Source organism: Solanum dulcamara, chromosome 11 (genome assembly GCF_947179165.1).
Source record: "Solanum dulcamara chromosome 11, daSolDulc1.2, whole genome shotgun sequence".
Lineage (NCBI taxonomy): Eukaryota > Viridiplantae > Streptophyta > Magnoliopsida > Solanales > Solanaceae > Solanum > Solanum dulcamara.
The window spans coordinates 43404796-43422184 of NC_077247.1; the positions used below are offsets into that span (position 1 = coordinate 43404796).

At 32.0% G+C, this 17389-nt stretch overlaps 2 protein-coding genes across 3 annotated transcripts; both read right to left on the reverse strand.

The window, feature by feature from the left end:
* Positions 1-34: 34 nt before the first annotated feature.
* LOC129873161 (UDP-arabinose 4-epimerase 1-like) lies at positions 35-5721 on the reverse strand. 2 transcript variants are annotated; one of them, XM_055948195.1, is made up of 12 exons: positions 5577-5721; positions 5360-5404; positions 4639-4808; positions 4080-4204; positions 3620-3733; positions 3369-3476; positions 3195-3286; positions 2184-2325; positions 1981-2075; positions 1186-1315; positions 746-890; positions 35-659 (listed from the first exon to the last, which is right to left on the reverse strand). In XM_055948195.1, exons 3-12 carry the CDS (start codon positions 4697-4699, stop codon positions 418-420), a joined length of 1254 nt encoding a protein of 417 aa, XP_055804170.1. In that variant the 5' UTR covers positions 4700-4808; positions 5360-5404; positions 5577-5721; the 3' UTR covers positions 35-417. The 2 variants fall into 2 exon arrangements, with proteins under 2 accessions (XP_055804170.1, XP_055804169.1); XM_055948194.1 differs by having other exon boundaries at positions 5360-5467; positions 5577-5685.
* An 8261-nt stretch (positions 5722-13982) lies between these two features.
* On the reverse strand, positions 13983-17389 carry LOC129874296 (coatomer subunit epsilon-1). Its single transcript, XM_055949559.1, has 7 exons — positions 17138-17389; positions 16951-17040; positions 16247-16398; positions 15161-15296; positions 14929-15084; positions 14580-14659; positions 13983-14303 (listed from the first exon to the last, which is right to left on the reverse strand). The coding sequence occupies exons 1-7, from the start codon at positions 17303-17305 to the stop codon at positions 14210-14212; spliced, it is 876 nt and encodes a 291-aa protein (XP_055805534.1). The 5' UTR covers positions 17306-17389; the 3' UTR covers positions 13983-14209.

The window sequence follows — 17389 nt, forward strand, 5'->3', positions numbered from 1 at the left end:
AGTTGGAGATTTTCAAATTTACATAATTCAGCACTTGTATGTTGAAGCAGCTTTCATTTCTCCAAAATTGGAGCAACTATAAAACCCAGTTATCTATATACATACACAAATAAAAGAATAAAACACAACAAAAACAAATTCAAATGAGCACAGATGAGGGACGAAGCTATACCTGGCCCAGAACTATTATTGATCTAAATATCTGTTTTACTAGACTAAGATACACATCATAAGTGGCTGGATAAATAAGCTGGCTAATACACAACTCTGTCATGTATTCAATCTAGATGAGCGATAAAATATAGACCCCTCTTTAGCTTCCAAAAACCTACTCTAGTGATACTAAAAAATCCACGACAAGTTAAGCTGTGTGATGGGGTTCATGTCAATCTTCCACAACGATAAGTTGTCAATGCATTACGAAGACTTGACCAGAGATGAACCATAACCATTAAGGTGTGATCGTTGCCATCTCCATGCGACCTGCAGACTCTCTTGAAGATCGGTGTGTTGGGCTGTCCAGTTCAGTTCAAGTTTTATCTTAGTTGGATCACTAAAGACTTCTGCATAATCACCAGGTCGACGAGGAAGGAAGTCAACTTTGATAGGAACCCCAGTGGCTGCCTTGCAAGCCTCCACAAATTCCTTCACTGATCTACCTGTTCTCAGAAACCAAAAGAATGGAATGAGAACTAGACTTAGATGGGAGAAACTGAATATGATGACAAAAGAAGGAATACCCTACCTCTTCCGGTTCCAACATTGTAGATTCCCACCTTCCCAGGCCTCGACTTTTCAAGAGCTTTCACATGAGCATCAACCAGATCAGTGACATCTATATAATCCCTAATGCATGTACCATCTGTTGTCTTATAGTCTGTTCCTCTAACCTGCATGATGAAACAAAGGCTCTCAGAGATGAGGGCAGATCATAACTATTCATGTTATCATTGACACATTTCAGTTCCCGCTACCGCATATTAAAAGAATTGCTGATAGAACAGACAAAAGTTTTACTTTTGCTTGTTATTCATATGAATTTCACACATAAGAACCAGACACATTTTCTGGTAGATATTCAAAATGCTTAATACATGAAGCAATTTCTGACAATTCAATGATCACGAGTACATAGATGATAAATAGCTAACACATCGAGTACAGGGATAGCAATTATTGGCTGACCTTAAGACCAGGTATGATTCCACGAGCTGCATCATAACAAGCACCAGAAATTCGCCCATGTTCACGAAGTTCAGGCCGAGGAGCTTCTCCTAGTCTTCCCTCTGGATCAGAACCAATCACATTGAAGTACCTGGATTTCCAGAAAACAATTTAGCATTAATTTTACCCATGCTAACTGTGCTAAACATAGTAAGTCAAACAATAGTTATCACTCAGGTTTCAACCATCGATCAAAGAAGATCTTGTTTAGTGGTTGACTTGCCCTAAAAATTAGACGAGCAGTTCAGAATATCTGCAATACTAACTATTTTTTCAAGATAGTAAACAATGTCAGTATAAGATTTGGTAACAGGAAATTAGTCAATGCTGCCAGTTTGCTAGCCGATGGAAGATAAATGGACATGAATAAAGCAAATCAAACAAATAATTTGAACATCATCAGAGAAATAAAACACAAGAAGTCAGGAAAGACCTAAAAGCTTGGCAAGGAGAAAAAATATTATGCAAAATTTGCACAACAAACAAGCACATGACTTAGTGGGAGCTTGGAAGGAGCTCCTAACCTAAACACGCAAGATTGTATTCAAACCCGGCCCTTCCCTTCAACTTCATCTTACACCAAGTCACATCCCCCCAACCACTATACACAAAAATAAAAGGAAATTTTTTTAAAACATAGAAAAGCATAATAAGTACCAAAAAAACACAACAACATATAGGTAATGTTTCCATACACTGGAAAATAGAGAAACTAAAAGGGAAATGGTATATTGGCAAGACATATCAAACACCTACCTCAAAATCATGACAGCCATGTTTGAGTTCTTATGGAAATCCAAAATAATATCCTCTGCCATTTTCTTCGCTTTTCCATATGGATTAATAGGGAGCTGCAATTTGAGGAAAAACTCTCAGCTGTTGCTTACCATTGATGTAACGGATGGGCAATCACATGGTTCAAGTGTACTAGAAGTATATACAGCCTTTAAAACACTCACCTGTGGAGTTTCTTCAGTGATAGGCATCTTTTCAGGCTCTCCATATGTCGCACATGTACTAGAGTAAATCAATGTGGGGACTCCATGAGCTGACATAGCTTCTAAGACAGTGAGAGTATTTGAAGTAATGTTGTGATAGTACCTGATTGGAACACACAGCAGCTCATGAAATATGAGTTTCAGAGCATAAAGGCAAAGAAACAACTACCAGAGACATATTTAACTTTATACAGTATCACAACATCGAAAAATTACACTAAATTTACTCATTAAGGAGACATACTAGATCCTTCAGTTAGAACTATTTAATACGAACAAGGTCGAGAAAAATGATAAAAATTCCAAGCCCCCTAAAACAAATGGCACTTTTCCGATACGAAGTCATGTAAATACACATACGCTTCGAAGTAGTAATACTAGCCTTAATTTGCTTGTGTTCAGAGTAAAAAATCAATCAAGGCAGGAAAACATAATGCTGCATCAGTGATACACTGGACACACAACCAGCTTTGATAGAGATGCAACATCAGTACATACTTGATGCTTTGGGTTACCCTGTACGGTGTCATTTGGTAGGATGTATTAGAAAATCTAATACATATATTAGTCATGGTATTATTTAATCCTTTGTTACGTAGGTTTTTCAGCATATGTATAACTGATACATGCATTATTTATACATCCTATTCAGTAATATCGGGTGTATAACTAATACATAGCAAACCATGGTATAAGCAACACAAGGCTAATTAATACATGGATAAACATGGCTAAGAACAAAACAACCCTTAATACCCTGAACCAAACAATGCATAGAAAATAATCTCATCATTACTGGTAACACCCTATTCAGTACTATCCTTATACACTCTACCAAACAACCCCTAAAAGATTTAGTTTCTCTTCCTTCCATATGTAACAAGTGAAACTCACCATTTACATTTTTTTATTGTTAACTCTCCATTTACATGTTATAATGGAAAGGTTTATAGAAAGATCAACTGTACTTACTTTAGAGGATCGAGTGTGCTCTCTCCAACATATGCTACAGCTGCAAAATGCATCACAGCATCAAAAGCATTCTGGGAGAATATCTGGCGGACCTGCTCATTTCGGTTATGGAAATAAGTGAATGCAAATAGCAATAAAAATAAAAAAGGTAGTTTCAGAACAGCGGTAGTTTACCGCTTTTGCATCCCCCAAGTCAACATATATAAACTGAAGCCTCCCTGGTTCAGGAAATAATTCTTGCAGAATCCTTACAGCTCCAATATTTCCTCGTGAGAGGTTGTCCTGTCGAATTGATAAATCATTTATCTTATGAAGTGTCATACACACATTTTCATGCTCATACGTGACCAAGTAAAGTTAGAAGTAAAAGTCATTCAAGAATGACTGTCAAAGGACCTATTCACAACTTCAGAAGGGGAAATTACCACTATCGTCACCCGATAATTTTCTTTTAGAAGTCGTAATGCTGCATGGGAACCAATGTAGCCAGCACCTCCGGTGACTAAGACATGAATAACACCTGGTTGATGGCGAGAGAACTAGGAGAAAACATCAAGAAGAAAAAACAAACACAATGAGTGCGAATCTTAGAATTTTAGAACCATAAGACTTCAATCTTTTGTTGCAAATAAACCCTATACTAAACAAACTTGGCTACGCACACGCATTTGGTGTATCTAATACGGATACATGCAAAAAAAAACTAATTTTTTGTGCATTTTTGAAGAATCTGAATGAAATATGTTCTCCCTATTTCAGACCTATTCGACAAGGGTATATCAAGGCAATGAAAGATAGATGCAAATACCAAATTGTCAATCTAGCCCAAGCATATTGACACAAAGCTGAGAAAATAATTAATAAAGAGAAGGATCAGGGAATTACTGCACTTGGGGTATTAAAAGTTGGGGACTGCTTGAGCATAAGAATGCATAGCGCTGTTAGCACAGCAGCCATAAGAATTTTACCCACGAAATTGCTCTTCTTCTTTGGGTCTGCATAATCCATGCCTATAATTACCAAAGAAAGTAGTTGTTTTAGACCCTAAAAACAAATGTTATTCACAATACCTAAAGAAAAAAAAAGGGGGCAGTTGACCATCAGCAGAATTATATCCAAGGAACCAAAATTGAACTGCTTTACATTGGCATCAACTGCCAAGATAATAATGATACATTCATGATTTAACCAAAAAGAACTAGCCCAATCATAGGCGTTTAGGTTTAATAAATTGTACCCAACAACTGACCAAGAAACAGAATGTAACAACAACAACAACAACAAACCCAGTATAGTCCCAAAAGCGGGGTTTGGGGAGGTTAGAGTATACACAAACCTTACCACTACCTCGAGGGTAGAGAGGCTGTTTCCGGAAGATCCTTGAAAGAAACAAAATGTAAATAACAAGAAAAAGAAGCAAACCACTCAAAGGAACATGGCTCACCTCCTAGAGACAGAGATCTGCTAGACCTTGTTTGAGCTCTTGTCCTGCCCAAGCCTAGCATTGCAGAATCTCTTCAATGCCAAATAGGCAAACAATCAAAATAGATAATCCTATTGTTTGAAACTGGTGATCAATTAAGACCCCTCCTTGTATGTGGAATTATTAACAGTCTGCAGCAACAAACATTAGTAAAAAAACTGAAACATGGATTACTAAAACTTAAGACCAAACACTAAACAAAAAACAATCAATAACTGGGTCCTGTTTTATAAAGATGGACATAATTATCACATACTCAGATATGAAATGTGTCCCTTCCTTTGCCCCCCACCCACCCACCACCACACGCAAAATAAACTCCCAAAAAATGTGAACTAAATGGGAAAATTTTCCATTTGTAAAAATGACCGACTTGTAGACCAAAGATTACAAGAATAAAGGAAAACAACAAATTTCAATTTTTCCAAAGGATCTGAGTTGAAAATCCAGCAAAAGAAACAGCATTTCAGTTGAATTGATTATTCCCACATAAAACTAACAAACCCCAGAAAAACCCCAGAAAAGAATAATTCTTTCTCATTCAAGAAAACTGAAATTCAAACCCAGAAAAGAAAAGACAAAAAAAAAACCAAAAATACAAATTTTTCCCCAATTTAGACGAAAAATCTATACCCATAGAAGAGAAAGAAAACATAAATTAAAAACAGAAGAAGCCTCGAACCTTTCAATTAAGCTGTAGAACAAAAGGAGCACCCAAAACCTTCAGCTTCAATTTCCAAAACAAAGCATATATCAGAGAGTATATAGTAACTCCAAATGATCAAGAGATCTGTGAAATTAACTAAAGAAACATTTTAAAGAAATTTATAGAAGAAAGAAAGAGAATTGAGTAGAATCCACGATCATGTTTTGGGGAAGAAAAAAAAAAAGAAACATACGAAGAGGGAGAAGGTTCAGTGTATCGGTGGTGCTGATGAACAACAAAGTCCTTGAGGCCTTCTTGCGCGTATTATATTGTATAATATATAGTATTTATTTGTTTATAACAACTTTCATCGTTACCGATTTTATTTATTTATTGGGTATCTGAAGTCAAATAAGTAAAGGAGAAGTGGCGTTAGCTAGCCATGTGTTGTACTCCCCTGTCTCATTTTACGTTGCATTATTTAATTTGACGTGATATTTATCACATAAAATAAAATAAAGTATATTGTACTTTGATGCGGATAACGCAACAAACTAATCTCCTTTTTTCATCACATACTTATTTTAGTATTTATGTAAATATTTTTTTTTAATTCACTTTTATTTATTTACTATTTTAAACATATATTTTTACTTTTATTTCTCACTATTAATATATCAAAAAAATATTTTTTTTATGTGTTTATTTTTAGCATTAATTAATTATTATAAGATGTAATACTAAACTATTATTATTGTCCTAAATTATTGTTGAATTTTTTGAATATATTATTATTGTTAAAAAAATAAAAAAGAGAGAAGTGGGCCCTTTATTGTTAGTTGGTCTCCACTTTCCTCGTGGACGGAAGGAAGAAAGAAAGACGCGGCTATGTTTCCAATTTTTGTTGTTTTTCTGCTGTATTTTCTGAATTTAATAAGTAACTACATATTTGTATTCAAATTCAAAGTTCAAACTTGAATTTCCTGTTCCTATTGACTTTTCAAATTTGGCCAAATTTTCATTGAAATTTGATATCATGATGCTCTTTATTGTCAAATAGTGATAGATATTTTGTAATATATGTCGGCTTCCACGTGAATTGCATGTGAGAACGTTACTCAGAGATATAATAAAGTTATTTGATATATGTATCGGTGAAAAATGATAAATACTTGATAAATTAGTTAAATGTATTTGTAAATTAGTTGAGATACTATCATTGCTAAAAAGGTATAAATAGCAATATATCCAATAAAATTTCATAAGTAGGATCTGGAGAGTGTAAAGTGTTCTGAAAGACCCTCGATTTAAAAGTATCTGTCCCAAGAAAAAAAGAGCAACAATATATATATATATATATATCATATCAGCTAAAACAAGAATTGCTACAAATTCTACAAGACAAGAATAATACTAATAGCAAGAAAATGATAGTCAGATAGCAGTAACAACACAACTAACTGGCACGTCTAGGCCTAAGACCGTCACAAGGCAATACCACAATTTACCCCTGCTAACCTTCTACCCTTACTAGCCTTCTACCCTAATACGCGACCTCCACTCCTTTCTATCTAAGGTCGTGTCCTCGGTGATATGGAGTTGTGTCATATCATGTTTAATCACCTCTCCCCAATACTTTTTCAGTCTACCCCTACCCCTCCGCATAGACCCCAAATCTAACCGCTCGCACTTCTTAACTAGGGCATTGACACACCTCCTCTGCACATGCCCAAACCATCTCAGTCTCGTTTCTCTCATCTTGTCTGCCACAGAGGTCACTCTCACCTTCTCCCGAATAGCCTCATTCTTAATCTTATCCCGCCTAGTATGTCCACACATCCATCTCTACATCCTCATTTCCGCAACATACATCTTCCGAACATGAGAGTTCTTGACTGGCCAACACTCCACACCATATAACAACGACGGCCTAACCACCATTTTGTAAAACTTACCTTTAAGTTTAGGTGGTACATTCTTATCGCACAGGACTCCAGAGGCAAGCCTCTATTTCGTCCATGCTTCCCCAATGCGATGTGTGACATCCTTGTCGATGTCCCCAATACTTTAGATGACGGGTCCAAGATATTTAAAGCTTTCTCTCTTAGGGATAGGTTGAATGGCAAGCCTCACGTCCATTCCCTCTTCATCCGATGCAACACTAAATTTGCACTCCAGGTACTCTGTCTTGGTCCTACTCAATGTGAATCCTTTCGACTCTAAAATTTATCTCCAAACCTCTAACCTATCATTGACTCTGTCCCGAGTCTCATCAATCAAAACTATGTCATCTGCAAATAGCATACACCATGGAACCTCCTCTCGAATAGATCGTGTCAGCTCATCCATTACCAAGGCAAAAAGAAAATGACTCAGCACGGATTCCTGATGTAGTCCCATCTCAACAGGAAAGTGCTCTGAGTCATCTCCCATCATCCTAAAAAGGTATAATTATTAGTAAATTTTTTCACACATTCAATTAATATATAATCGAGGGAAACCTAAAATGACCAAAAAAAAATAGACATAATTTATGATTTTACATTCACTATCGTAGTAGTTAAAATTCAATTATTTTAAAATTATTGTTTATTACTCTCTCCGTTTCAAAAAACCTACTTTCTTTTTTAGTGTGTTTCAAAAAGAATAATTCCTTTTTAACACTTTTTCACGTGACATGTTTAAGATTAACAACAACAACAACAACAACAACATACCCAGTGGAACAAGTGAAGTCTTGGGAGGGTAGGATGTACGGATACCTTATCACTATCTCATTGAGATAGAGAGACTATTTCCGAAAGACCCTCAGTTCAAAAGTCACAGCCCCAAGTAAGAGAGAAAAACAATATATATAGCATAACGACAAAAAAATGAAAAGCGATACAAATTTTACAAGACAAGAACAATAACAATAATAATAGCAAAGTAATGTGATAATCAAAGGCAATAACAACACAACTATAATGACACCCCTAAATCATAAGGTTAAAAGGTATGTGATACATTTGACATAACTTTAATTTGAGACCACAAAATTAAAAAAATCATCTTTATTTTATTAAATTTTATATCAAATTAAATTAAACTTTCGTTTTAATAGAGGGGGTATAATACTGTTATAGTAAGAGAAGTTAGGTGACTATATGTGTGATTCACCCAATCTAAAGCTATTATGTATGATTCACCAACTCTAAAGCTATTACATTGCATTAATTTTTTCTTTTTACTGAGATTATGGATTTTTAGTTAAGGCGTGAATGTGAAATTAAAACAAAGGAGAAAAATAGACAAAAGTGGATGTTTGAAATGCATTACTTCCGTCATTCCATATTAACTGAATTTCTAGAGCTTTTTTATTATTCAAAATAGTTAAATTGTTCAAAGTTCAAAAAAAATGTTTAAAACTTTTTCCATGTTTACCCTTTCCATTAATGAAGTTTTGTAATTTTTTAGGAGTTAAACTACACTACTTACAAAGTTATACTTCAATAAAAGACTACTTGTATTTATAATTTCACATGTAATCATTTTTATGAGATTGATTAAACAAAACGGTAATAGAGAAAAATATGATTCAAATTTTATTCTTAAATATTTTTCTTAATACATGTACATTATCTTAAAAATTTAATTAATATGAAATAGAGGAAATATTATTTTATAAAGTAACTTCATCCCTCGTTTGATAGAAATAGAAATATTGTTATGCTTAAATATTAATATAATTTATCAACTTTTTAAAGAAGAGGGTCTTTCAAAACAATTTCTTTTTACTTCTACAAAATAGTAACAAAATTGGCATATATTTCTATCTTTTTCAGATTTCAATATCTTGTGCAAAGAAACCATTTGTGCTTGTTGAGATCCCAAGAAGAGGACTTTAACTTAGATGCAACGTGTCCAACTAGTCTCTTACTCTGTCAGTCACATTTATGTTTTTCCACTTTAATAGATTATTCATTTGTTATCATCATATTTAGCATGGCAGTATATCATTGGATTTTAGTACATGCTATAAAGTCTTTGTGGGTCCAATGGTCCTTAAATTACTATTTATACTTCATTTGATTCAAAGTGAAAAGCTTCAAGGAAAAGAAAGTGAAAGAGTGAAAAAGGTTTCGCAATTTAAATTTGAAAGCGAGTACTTTTAGGTTTTTATTTGAAATCGACGTTTATTTAGAAAATTAAGTAGATTTGAAATTGAATTTTATTTAAGCATGTAATTTAGAAAGAAAAAAAATCGATTATGTTTTTTCTTATAAGTATAAAAACTTCATAGTTTGTGAAAATAATCAAAACTTCATCAACTTTTATATAGTATGATATTATCACTGAGAAAATCATAATTTATAAATGATGTATCGTAATATCTTAAGGCACCAAATAACTAAATTATGTACTTTTATATTATTTTTTTATAAATAATTTTTTGTGATTAAATGTTATTACAAATTTTCAAATACACATAATCTAACAAAGATTTGTTGATCCAAATAAATCAAAGTAGCAGATCTTTGATATAATTCTCATGCACAACAAACAAATCACAATTTAAAATTTCAAATCTTACTTTTTGAAAAATTTATAATTTAAAATTAGACTTTTATTATGAAAGTGGATTGTACACTTAACATAATATTTTATACACGTGGGGCCCACTGAAAATGGGCAACCCACTAATTTTCCTCTTTCTTTAGCCATCTATATGTGTATAAATACCCTTAGCATCGAAAGGATGAAACACACAAATATAGCAGAAGAAAAACATACAGAAGAAAATATTTACACGACAATAATTCTACGTTTGCTCTTTTTTGTTTTCTCTTATTCTCTCCGCTTTATTTTGCTTATTTCACAACAACTTTCAAATTCTATGACTAAACGCCTACTAATATTTCCAATACCAGCATATAGTATTAATTAATGGTGGGGATGATGTTATACCATTTGCAAAATGTTAGCTCACATGTATGTAAGTAGTCAAATACTCAAATAAAACTCAAAAAAAAAAAGAAAAAGATGCCCTAATCATTTGTCTAATGTTTAACTTAGGGGTTAGGGGTCGGTTTAGAAAGCACTTGATAATTGAAATTAGTGTAATTACTTATCTAGTAATTATATAGTCTAGTAATTATGATGATCTGTTAATTTGTCATAGTGTAATTTCAGTGTAATTACAATTATTCTGTTTTGTTGCACAAGTGTAATTATAAAATTATATTAAATTTTAAAAATAAAAGTTAATTTTTTAAATTTAAAATTTATATTAGACAAATAATGATCTTTATAAATAATATTGAATTAATAAACATATGTTCTTAACTAATATTATAAAAATAATAATTTATTTATATTTTTTAAATTAGTATATTTTAAATGATTTAATCAAATAAACTCAAAGTATAAGATTTTTATGAACATCATGAAATGTATGTTTGACAAAAATATTAATATTATGAATATACAACAACAATCCAGTGCAATCCCACAACGTGGGGTCTGAGGAGGGTAAAGTGTACGCAGACCTTACTCATATCAAGGTAGGACGGCTGTTTCCGAGAATATTATAAATATAATGTCATAAAATTATTAAAACATTTGACAAAAAAATAATCTATCAAGTTTAACTAAAAAATATATATTTTGCAATGTGAAATATCAAGTCAATAGTACTAAAACAAATGAAATTGAAAATATGATATAAATCGTAAATTCAAAACAAAAATTTAACATAATGCTCTTATATCAAATTTTAACACAACGTACATAAATATGATTTTAAAAATTAGAATACTAACAAAATTATTTTTAAAAAGAAATGTCACACTTATATATATGGACCACATTTTCAAGCACGTACCCTAGCAAATAAAAGGGAGGAAACAAAAGGAAATACTTAAAAAAAAAGTTCGTTGATTTTCTTGACTTTAATTATTATTTTTCATCATTAAAAGATGTTTTGCAGTGGATGATGTTATTTCTCTCTTAATTAAAGATTTTGAATTCGAGTCTTGAATATGAAAAAATTCTTCATAAAAAACGTTTTTCCATAGATAAAGCCCTACAGGCTACATGAACTTTAAAAAAAAATTACTTTCAAACTTTTCAAAAGTTTGGCATATTGGCATGTCATTGTATAAGAATGAGGTTCGATGTGGTTAGTCCATCTAATTATTATGCGTATGAGAAGGAGGAAAAGGAAATCTTACTTTGTTGAACAAGAAATTGCACCTACCACTACACTGCCATCGGTTATTTATCGTGATTTTTAAAAATAATTATTTCAAATTATTTAATTATTTTAAAATTTATAATAAAATTATTTTTCTCTTTTCCTGTTTTACTTTTAATAGTACAACTTCAATTCTTGAATGATTACATAAAAGTATATCTGAAGACTAATAAAAGTAAGATAGTCAAACTTTTCTTAATAAGTAGTAACATGAAAATCTTACTAAAAATATTTATCTTATATTACTTGATTATTTATTAAATTAAAATAGAATTAATTAATTTTTTTCTATTTTACCCCTACAATTAATATGACTTTTTAAATGTAAACAATTCCCAATACAAGTTATTTCTATACTCTATGTATATTGCATTGATATAAATAAAGACCCAAACGATAAAGTATTTTAATGTATTAATAATTTTTTAATCACCATATAAAATTGAAAGTGTCCATCTAATAATATAAGACGGAGGCAGTATTTTATTAAAGAGCTTTAAAACACTATAAATATGTTGAAGCAATTATAGTGTTTTCCAATCTGAGAGTGACACATCAACACTTAATTCATGTTTCATGTTTTCCATTTCTCTCTTTATTCCTTTTTTTTTTTGAAAAAAATAATATTTTTGGTACGATGGAATCTAATACGATATTACATGCCACGTGTCTTGATGTTTTGCCCACTTTCATAAACGAGGAGGTTAATTTAGTTCAATAAATGTTGGAAGATTAATTTAAAGTTGGAATAGGAAATTAAAATTATTTAGGATTTAGTATTTTTTAATTTTCAAAATTCATGTCTAAAATATGATTTGTGGTCAAATTATATAGGGATATATCTTCCAAATTCTAGTTAAAAATGAAGATATTTTTACTTTTTTTATACGGAGAATCGTAGAGAACATTAAAATATTCATTTTTCTTCATTAAACAAAGGAAGATTCAAAAAATAAAAAGAATCTCGAAAGGAAAGATGAAATTAATCGGCACAATGCTATATAGTTATGAACATCATGTTATTATTAGTCTTGCCATTTTTAATTATGTAATATTGAGTTGTCATGCTTCTTAAAAAATAATAATAAATAAAATAATAATTAAGTTTTTCTCATTTTATCCTTATCGTCTTACCATTATTATTTTCTTTAAAGTGAAAACAAGTTAGTAAAGATTTAGAAAAAAAATCTTCAAAGGTAAATTAATAAAACTATCTTTTTTATTTATGATTTTTTATAGAACGTGTAAAGAAAAAAATGAACAACTAATATGAAACGAAAAAAATAAGTAATAAATTATCTTTTATTTTTTTAAATTAAACAAATAAAAGTAAAAGGATGGAGTAATTTATATATCAAGCTTTGTAACAGCATTAAAATTAATTCAGAAAGCTGCTAGAGTACAATTATTAAGACCTTATTTAAGACTCTTAATTAAGAGTGGAGTGTGGTGTGAAAATTATGTACCCGATTTTATTGCGTTTGATAAATGAGTAAAAGCTTGAATTTGGATCGCAGCAAATTACTCCCTCCATTTCTTGTCAATTTTTAATTTGGCACATCTATTAAAAAATTAATTATTGATACAGCGAGTTTGCTATTTTATGCTTATTAATTACTAAAGCCCTAATCCAAATTTCAAAACATTTTGATACCAAAAATATTAACTCTCTCAATAAATTGAGGGTATAATAGATAAAAAAAATATTGTATTTTCTTGATTTATCAAATTTGACAACTAAAAAGGAAAATCAAATTCCAAAATTTTTGATTAGTAAAATGAAACAGAGGGAGTAACTTTTTGGAGTAAATTTTGTCAGACATTTTAAAGATAGTTTTTTCACTTAAATCAAGAATTTAAGTTGTATACTTTGGGACTATAAATAATATTTTTCCCTCCATTTTCATTTTTTAGTTAAAATATAATTTATTTTGTGTCCTTAAACATGTCAAATGAAAATTTAGAATTAAAAAGTTGCCAAAAAAAAGAAGAAGACATTTTTTTTTAAAAACGAACTAAAAAAATTAGTAAGACAAATAAATTGAAATAAAGAATGAATCTAATCGTCAATAGAGGAAAAAAAGGAAATCATTCAACTGTTTCTTTTAAGTTATTTGTTTGCACATTTATTTCGGTCATTATTGATTTATAAAGATGATTTAATTCTTAATTTTTTGTGCTTTTCATATCTTCAGTTTTTCCTTTTCAACATCTTAATTCCAATGTGTCTGGCTACATGCTTTCAAGAATAATGTAAGAAGTTGAGCATTATTGCAATATTAACGTTAGTTTTGAACTGTTGCAACCCCAGAAATTATTGACAACTTTAGAGTTGGCTTTTTGATAAAATATGGATTTGATCAAAACTAGACTGAATACCATATTTATCCAACTGAAATATAAGTGATTCAACTCATCAAAATGTGGATTAAATTGGCTATTTTATAAATAAGGGCTTATATTGTCACAAAACGCACTTTATGAAAATGTTGCAGGTACGATTTTTACATTGACATGCCAATCTTTAAACTGTCCGATGACAAATAACCAAATGAACAAACGCCGGAACTGACACTACAAAAGATAGCTTCCTCATTTGCCTGTTGTACTCATATAGTAGGGAAAATAATGCAACATGCATCAACTTTTCTTCAAGCAACAGTTTGGACTGCTCTATCAAAACTTTCTTCAGCAGATGCCGCGCGCTTGACAAGTGTGTGCTCGGGGTTCGATAATTTCAACTGGCTGCAAATACCAAGTCACAAAAAAAGAAGCATGTTAGTATTCCTTTCTAGCCACCATGACAATAAATTGGTGCTATCATGGTTGAACAGTCTAATGTTATCATAAAAGTTTTATGAACCGAAGATACTGCAAAAGCTGTGAACTAGCGATCAGACTTAATCTGGCAAATTGAAAAATGTAATTCTACTATCTCTCAACAACCATTATGGTATCACAACTAGATTCATTCAATAAAAAGTTGAAACGAATGGTAACCATATATATGACTCATCATACTTGAGATAGCGTGCTGAAGGTTTCCCAAGGTGAAGACTGCAAACAACCAAATTGGCCAGAGTTTCTGGATCTTTAGCGTCCTGAATAAATAAACAAGCTTGTACGTGATAAAGGAATAGAGGAACATATTTGTAAATATTTTCATAAAAACGATGGGTACATAACGAGAAGGCATCAAAAACAATTGTGAATGCCATGATAATGCATCGTGAGAAAGATTTTGCTAAATGAATAATTAGCAAAATCGTTCAGTGTAATCAACAGAATTGAAACATGAAGGTTAACTGATTCTTTAATAAGAACTAGCTCAACCAATAAAAATAGAAGACAATTATCATGTCAAAGTGACCTTGTTTAATGCTTCAAGCAACAGCGTCTCTGCTTCGTCAAAGTTACCCATGTGCATGCAACAAACTGCCTTCCCATTCAGGATCAAGCTAGTCATCTGATACTTCTCAGAGAAGTCTTGGAAAATAAGATATGCTTCTTGTATTTTTGAACCACCCTGAAAATAGAATATATTTATGAATATTCTAACTATAGTTTTTTGTTAGGCAACCAAATTTGAACTTGGTATGTACCACTGCCAAGTTTAACCATGCACTTGCAAGTTGAGTTAGTGTATGATCTTCATCAACTTGTTGCATGATTCTCAACTGCTTCTCTGCATAATCCGACCTATGCATCTTAATGAGTATCTGGACATTCAAAGCATGCCTGCATAAGCACATTTAGTCAGGAAAATGAGTAGTATTATTATACATAAATTCTAACCTCAAAGTAGATGGTTGGAAAATAAAAAGTATTCTAGACCTCAAATCCATTAAAACAGAAATTCATAAATATGTCAAGGCTACAACCTTTCAGTCGCACAACTTAAAAATATGACAGGGTACATCTAGAAACTAAACTAGCCAAGGTAAAGCAAGAAAGGAATGGAAAATTCAGTTTGAAGGGAAGCTTCTTAATCTAGCTTAAGGCATAAAATTAATTCAACCATGATGAAATATGGAGATGTATCAGTCTACAATTTCCTTAGCCAGCACGCTCCATGATTCCTTCACTAATTTCAAAATGACGGAGTTCCACTCTTTTTTTGGTGATAAGTATGAAGTTCCATTCATTAGAATGTCTTGATTCATAAAATCAATTAAGAAATAACAAAACAGCAAAACAGTGTACAAACAGAAATAGATAATCAAACAAAAGATTTAGAAAGAGCCATTTCAGAGTTGGAGGATTTGGGGAAGGGTTTGGAGTTGAACCACCAAAAGTTCTGTGATTCAATCAGCTGCCAGGAGAACTAGCATAAACTCATACTTGCACAGGATTACATTAAGATTAGTTATACTTTCCCCAGAAAAGAACTCATGTTATTATATCCATTCTGTAATAATTTTTAGTAGACGACCATTGTCTCTATCACGTCTCCCAAAGACATGCTTTTTTGTCTCAGAATAACCATTCACCCAGTTCCTGAAGCAAAACTTTTAAATAGCATTTTCCCTTAGACACACACGCACCATGGTATAATTAATACAATGCCACTAGTAACAGAAAATAAAGCAATCAATCCATCAAAAAGAAAATTCCTCAATGTATCTCTACACTATTTAGCATAGTACCTTCAAAGCAATTATACAATAGAAGAAAAGATAGCAACTCACAATTCCATTGTTCCACCAGCATTTGTGTGTTTCAGAGCTTCATTGTAATCCTGCTCATGCATGAACACGATCCCAGCAATGAGCCTTAGTATAGGGTTGCTTCCTATGGCAGGATCTCCTAATAATTCATGAAGACCGGCGATTGCTGTTTCCTAGAACATAATAAAGAAGGTTACTACTAATTACCCTCCTCTTGTCCATAATAAATAGGGAAAAACACTTGTGCAAAGAGCAAAAATGTTGATTATAATAAAGCATCTTCCAAAAACTTTATAGTTACAAATAAATGATTCATTTTCTTTCATCAAGGACTATATACGAGTGAGAACTCATCTCAACTCCTCTCCTCTACGTGTGTATCAATTGATAGGAACCCGGAATGTCACTCAAACTGAATTTCCTAAAATTGCTATTCCAGCTGCAAATTTTATAGATGAATAGATGTACTTGAGATAACACCCACCCCAGCCCACCCCCACCCACCAATCCCCCACACCCATCCATCCCAAAAAGGGGAAGAAACCCTTCTTCTTCTTCTTTTGAAATTGGTAACTTTGGAAGAAACCCTTCGTAATTGAGAGTTTATTTTCAATAAGATCTACCACATCAGATCAGAGCACCTTCAAAATTACAGATAACAAGACGCAGTATCTACCAAATTCTCACTGGAGTAAACAAGGGATAAATTGGAATCAAATTTTCACCTTATTATCAGGGCTAGCAAGGTACAAAGCGAGCAATTTGACAGCCTGAAGAGGAGTAGCAGCTGATGCATCGATCTCATTGATCACAAGCTGTAATGGAAAAAAAAAAAGAATTAACTATCACAGAAGAATTCAATCAAAACACAACAAACCCAAATCATAAAAATACTCAAAAAGAAGAAAAAACCTGATAACTGGAAAGGGCAATATAAGATCGATAAACAAGAGTGTCTCTTTCAACGGCGTCATCTTGGGAGAGATTTGGTACATCACTGTTGTTAATTGCAGCTTGGTAAGCACCTATGTAGAAGTTGTTCCTCAATCCGAACAATGGGTCTGGTCCTGATCCTGCCATTTCTTCTTCAACTCCTTTTGTCTTCTTCTTCTACTTTGCTGTTGTTTCGATTCAGATCTCAGAAAAACAAAAACTTTACAAGAC